Genomic DNA, 6,506 nt, shown 5'->3' with positions numbered 1-6,506 from the left:
TTAGGCAACCTGGTTGGACTCAGAAAATCCTTCCCGTTTCAATCCGTTCTCCTACCTGATCGCAGAACACAAACTTAGTTGAGAGGCCTCACCTTCCCAAAGATATACTTATGTCCAGACCCTGGACTATCTCCACTCCCATTCTGGTCCCTGCAGCCAGAGAGCCTTGCTCGCTGAGTAGGTGCATGAGAGCACTCACCGTCTTCTATCACACTCACTTTTGACTTTTGGATCTAGCCTTAGGCTGTGTTAGCAACATCAGAAAACTCCATGTTCTGGAGAAACAAGGAGAGAACCCAGCCCCTACCGTCTCCTGGTGGGAGAAGAGCTCTGACCACAGAGCTCAAGGGAAAGGAAACAGGACCAATCTGCACTGCATTGATGGGTTCTTCGATACTGGAAGGGCTTTTGTGCAAAGAGAAAAATCTCGTCACTATTTGCACTAAGTTTAATGCTCAATAAGTGCTTTGGAAAACCAGTTCTTGAGTAATACATATTGATACCAGTGTGATAATTTAAGTTATCTTAACCATTCTACAGTGAACTAATGCCTTTAGCATGTCTACTTCTTTTTGATACTTCCACCCTTCATAAACAGACAAACATACTCAAGAACACAGATCACAAACTTGTTCATCGATTTCACCAAAACTGTTAGACAAGTGTTGATCTCACGGATTTACCTCTGTTTCTCTTTTGTTCTGACATTGCGCCCTCCCAGGGTTTTTGTGGTAATCCCAGACCCAGGAGGAGGCTCAATGAGGTTGCAGATCTTTGTGTCAAACAGCTGACTCTCCATCAGGAAAAGGCGCTGAGTGTGTCTCCATGTTGATTCAAACCTGAGCCACTGCTTATTATCAGGATGAGACATGTTTTGTAATAAAAATCATTTATTTTGTTGTATCATGCTGCTCTTAAATCCCTGCCTTTTATAGAAATTTTGAGTTTAGGGACTTGCCTTTCTGACACATAAGGTGTTCTTTAAGTTTTTGCAGGACAGTAAGTGTAGGAGCCATTGTCTCACCATGATGATGTATTGACTTGGTTCTTTAGCATTACTGCAAACACACTATTTCTTGCTAGAATTTCATTAAAATTAGTAGGGCTTATTATAATTAATAGACTCAATGTCTTTGAAGTGATAGAGAGTTGAGACCAACTCCTTCATTGGATACTGGCCTAATTTACCTTTGATATTCCAAGGGGGACCAGTTATTTCACTGGTCATTGGGCAAGACCACCTCTACTGACCAGTTTCTGGACTCCCCTTATTTCTGGGCATTAACTGAGGATACTGCTGCTGATCAATATTTTACATTTTTGGCACGCTTGTTACTCTTTTCTTGTTTGTGGCTCACTGAAGCTTTAGTTTACTCTGTCTTGTTGACACAGTTAGAAAAAAACGTATATCTGTACTTAACACATATTCTTAAAATAACAAAATATCCTGTATATCAATGCTCTCCCTGCTCTCAATCTAAGGAACAAGTAAACAAACCCATTGGATCCACTTTTCCTTTGAGTCAACACCACCTTCTCTTACGCTTTACAGTCAGATTTCTCATTGGAGGGTCATTATGAATAGATAGAGTTATAGATTAACACTGTTGTAGTTAATAATCATTTTTATTTTTTCTGTTTTTGTTGCCGTATAATTCTCATTTTGCACCACTGGGAGACAAAGTCCAATTAACTTAATGATACCATTCTGGACAGATTTCTCTATACACGTCTACTGCAGCTATAAACAAGCTACATGAAAAGCCAAAAAAGAAAAAAAAAAAAAGAGAGAAGAAATTGACAAACACACTGCATTCAATGCTTGAAGTTTATTTTGGAGAGAGAATTAAGAAAAAGCAGAAGGTACAAAGAATGAACCCTTTACCAGGTCTTGAAATAGAATCCTTTGCTGCTTTGGGTCTCAATCCACAAAGCTCAGCCACGATGACAGCAAAAATGCAAGCCGCCATGGTAACAGAGCCCAGTTATCTTATAAGGACTTCTGCAGGAGGAGCTGCAGTGGCAGATAAGAGTCGACCTAGAGACTGTGGAAGGAAGAGGAGGGTCAGGCACAGGGGGAAGGAGGGAGGGCAAAGAGGCAGAGCCAGCCTCAAGGACATATGTAAAGAGGCACGATGTCTTCTTACAGTAGACCAAACCAGTCATGTTAGGGTGGAGAGAATTCACCTTCTTGTCACAGCTCACGAGAAATCTTACTGACTACGTGTTGGTCATGCACGTTCCTAATTTTTTCTCTGATCCTACTCTATCATGTACATACCCCCTCAACAGTCCACCTCTCAAACGTAGGGTTACTAACTCCTCACCCGACCTCATCCACACACCTAATTTGAGCCCAGCCTCCATGCACTGACAAGTCCCTCTAATTGGCCTGCAGATCCTAACAGCAAACTGGTTGGTCTCTCACCTGAAGCAGCTTGAATGGAACGCTTATCCCCCTCAAAGGAGATGGTCATCCCCTGGATGTCATCCCCAGGCTGGTCCTGAGCAGGAACCTGGTCATCTTTCTCTCCCAGGGGCTGAGCCTGGGCATGGAGGGCCAAGAGAAGAAGGGCAGCGAGGAGGGCGAGGGTCCTCATGGCTGTGCGTCACCTGGAGGACAGGGTCCAGATGGGAGAGCAGGAGCCTGAGTGAATGTGGAGCCCAGAGTCAGCCTGTATTTATAGGGGAAAGATTGGCAGAAAGAAGGTCTTGTCTTGCAAGTGTGACTAGGCGAAGGTGGGGTGGTCAAAGATCCTCTTCTTGGCCCAGAGGAACTTTGATGTCCTTTTGATCTAGTTGCCTTCCCCTCCTGCCCCATGATGCCTCTATTATCTGCTGTCCATGTTTGTTTTTCATCTGTCATGACTAATGCCTGATAGGAACATGATAACCTTCCCTATTTCTCATCTGCCTGAATATTTACCAGTAAAATGTGTGCACATGCGTTATAGGGCATCTCAGGCGTCAAGAGATGCAGGTAAAAACTTCTAAAATAGTGGCTAATGAAGGGCAATAATCAGACATGTACAGGATTTCTCACTTGCCACACTGGATACTAGATTGCATTTTCACACTTCTGAGGGAAAATCACTTGAATGTAGAATTCTGTGCTGAGGTAATATATAATATCATTTATAGGGACAAATGGTCTGCTTTTGGATGTTCCAGACTCAGGAAATTTCTATGCATGAATCCATTTGGGAAAATATTGCTCAAGGATGCACTCAAATCAACTAAATGGAGGATCGAAGTGAGGTGATATGAGACTAAAGAAGCAGAGTTGAATGAACAAAGACTCAGTAGAACTTATTATTAGTCTAAGTTTATTAATTTCCCATGAATGCTTGATAAGGCTGTATATCTTAAGGCTGTTATTAAGAACAGATTAGTAAACAAAGGAAAATTAAAGAAAAACATAAATTGCTATCGGGAATCAATATTCCCAGGAAATTCAGCAAGACTTTGGAATTGATCAAGAAAGCAGAGAAGATGGGGATCACGGATCATGACTAACTCTTACTATTCACAGGGAAATACTCATTTAAGTATATGTTTAAAAGATGTGATGTTTACCACTGGAAGGATATACCAATAGAATAATCAACATACAGACACAATGGAAGTAAGGATGGAAGGAAGACAATTCATTCTTCCTAAATATGACAGGAAAAGTCAGGAATCAGAATTGATAGAAAATGTCAGCAAAATGTTAGGAAGGTCATTAGCCTGGCCTGCATCTTGTGTGTATTCTTTCCCCACTCTCTGAGGGAGGGCCCTGAGGGCAGGGAGCTCATCTGCCTCAGGCCTTTATGTCCTGTGTGTGTGTGCATCTGGGAAACTTCCTTTCTGCCCCTCAGTTTCTTTGTCTTCATTGGGTAGTTGTGAGGATAAAATAATAAAGCCATGCAAAATGCTTAGAGAAATGCCCAGCACATGGTGAAAGCTTCAGAAATGATCTTATTGTCATTTTATGATTCTATAACCATCACACGATCACACCAAATGATACATCCGAGCACTTAAGATAGTACTTGGTGTAAAGCAAGTGCTAAAAACACATCTGCAACACCCATGTGAATTAGCAAACGAACTGGATGACCTTGGACTGAACTACCCGCTTCAATGAGTTCAGCTTTCACTGTGCAGCCCTCCTCTGCCTGGGGCCCTGCAGCAGCAGGTTTAATACCTTCTCTATTCCCCCTGCCTTCCAGTCCTTCGGGGAACCTCCCTGAGCTTGGCATATGGAGTCCCACTATTCCCTCCCAATCTGCATCCCACTGGCGTTTTCTCTCTCAATCTGTAGAGGTGATGGCGGGGCAATTTGGGAAAGCTTGGTTCCAGTTTTAAGCTTTCTGTGTGGATTCTCTCCTGTGCTTGATCACCCAGTGTCCTTATTTATTCAAGAATTTTATTTTTTTAGGGATTGGCCCTGAGCTAGCATCTGTTGCCAATGTTTTTTTTCCTTCTTCTTCTCAAAGCCCACCAGTACATAGCTGTATCTTCTAGCAGTAGGACCTTCTGGTTGTGCTATGTGGGATGCTGCCTCTGCGTGGCTTGATGAGCAATGCTAGTTAGGTGCCCAGGATCCAAACCGGCCAAACCCTCAGCCACAGAAACTGAACGTGAACCTAACCACTCAACCACAGGGCTGCCGCCTGTTGAATAAAATCTTCTTTTACAGCCTCTCTTCATCCTTCTGCAGCCCAGAGATTTCTTGCTTGCTTGGGAAATCTAGAAAGAGATGGAAAGTTTCATGAATCACCGTCCATTCCCCAGTGGAACAGGTGAAGCTCAGCATTGACCGTGAACCAGAACATGCCTGGGAGCCTGCGTTGGACAAGGACTCATCAGACCCGCTCACTGCTCAGCCTAGAACACAGGGTGACTTGCCCCCCAGCATCCTTTTCCTAGGTTTCTTTCTGGGAGAAGTATTTCTAGAAAATTCTACTGACATTCTGGGAAATGATTGTAGATTTTTAATGTGTTTCTATGGAATAATTTAGAACAAAATATCTTTCTTTTTGCCTTTCTTTTTTTGTTTACTGTATCACGTCACCATTGACTATTGTCCTTTGATGTCAAACCTGCTGCCATTTACAATAAAGCCTAAAGAAACATTTTTCTTGTCTTCACTCCGAGTCTGATCCACCCTCTCCCAACTTGAAGGCCAGGACAAACACTGTGCGCACATCTGTAATGTGGAAATCCACGGAAAGGAGGAGTGAATTCCCCTGACCCGTGAGTTTAGAATTTAAGATGGAATGAGCCTGCCCATGCTGAAAAGTATGCTGCAAGCAAATCAGCCTGAAGGGAAGTAAATTCCTGATATCTTAAGGCATCAATAGATGTGGTTTTGGAGAAAGGTTTTGTGGCCCAGGCCATTCCAGAGAGCAGATGATGCTGAGAGGCCCTGGTTACTACTGGTGATAATCAAGCAGATGGGGAGCAGGGAGGGCAATATGGGCCTTTGTCAACACGAATAGCCGGTGCTGAAGGGGAGCCGCAGCATCAGAGAGTCATCAAAGTTGTGGCCGTCAAAGCCCTAGCACAGCAGCACACAGACATCACATTTTAGGACAGAGCCTTCTCCGCGGCTCATCCCCCTCTGCTCCTGCTCCCCTTAGACTTGCATCCACACAGGGCTGGATGCCTCTCACTCCCCAGGGAAGCCCAGGCTCTCTTCTCTCTCCTGGGTGCTCTCCCCGCTCAGGATTCTCCCAGCCCCGATGACCCCCTGCCTGTTGGCTTTCTGTGTCTGCTTCACCTTCAGTCCATTTCTCCTTCCACTCGTCTGAGACACCTGCATGTCTAGCCACATGACATTTAGGAAACATATTATAGAAGTTGGTAAATTCTAAGTACAGTTTCCCTGGAGAAAGTGCTGTGGATGGAGTACTTGAAACGTTTTTTTTCCAATTGAAAAATATATGAAAATGCTGCCAGAGTAGGCAGAGCTGACCAAAATTATTTTGAAAAATTTAACACATTCTGAATAAATTTCAGATCCTTCTTTTTACTTTTCTTTTTCCTGCTTTAGTCCTTAATGTTTTTCTTATTACAAAAGCAATTCATGCTCGATATAGGAACAAATCCAAAGCGAGAGACTAACAGAGAACTCTCAGAAGCACCTGCAACTCAGCCCTTCTGAGAACTACTCTTTCTTGTGTAGTCGTTGGACCCTGTTCTGTGTATATTATTATATTTAAATAAAAGTGACATCATGGTGTTTGTTCTGTTTTGTGACCAATGATGATTTATCCATGGCTTTTTCTCTTATTGTATATTTCGTTCGTATTCTTTTAAAAACTTTGCTGTTATTACACTTAGCACAGGAATGACTGACTTCTAATTAATGAGACATCAGAGAGCAAAAGGGATGAAAACAGTGAAACACCTGAACATTCTGACAAACTGACATAAATAGTTAGATACTCAAATAAGATGAGGAAGCTAGTCAGCGGTGCAGCACCATTCCCAAGGCTGGAATCCCCAGAGTCTGCAGA

General features: G+C 43.0%; 1 protein-coding gene across 1 annotated transcript; it reads right to left on the bottom strand.

The window, feature by feature from the left end:
• Nucleotides 1-1,935: 1,935 nt before the first annotated feature.
• Nucleotides 1,936-2,600, bottom strand: LOC124232782 (alpha-defensin 1-like). Its single transcript, XM_046649696.1, has 2 exons — nt 2,429-2,600; nt 1,936-2,045 (listed from the first exon to the last, which is right to left on the bottom strand). Exons 1-2 carry the CDS (start codon nt 2,598-2,600, stop codon nt 1,936-1,938), a joined length of 282 nt encoding a protein of 93 aa, XP_046505652.1.
• Between the last annotated feature and the right edge of the window lie 3,906 nt (nt 2,601-6,506).

This window comes from Equus quagga, unplaced genomic scaffold (assembly GCF_021613505.1).
Source record: "Equus quagga isolate Etosha38 unplaced genomic scaffold, UCLA_HA_Equagga_1.0 115278_RagTag, whole genome shotgun sequence".
NCBI lineage: Eukaryota > Metazoa > Chordata > Mammalia > Perissodactyla > Equidae > Equus > Equus quagga.
The sequence above is the reverse complement of the archived record's forward strand: the minus strand, read 5'-3'. Positions and strand labels throughout refer to the sequence as shown.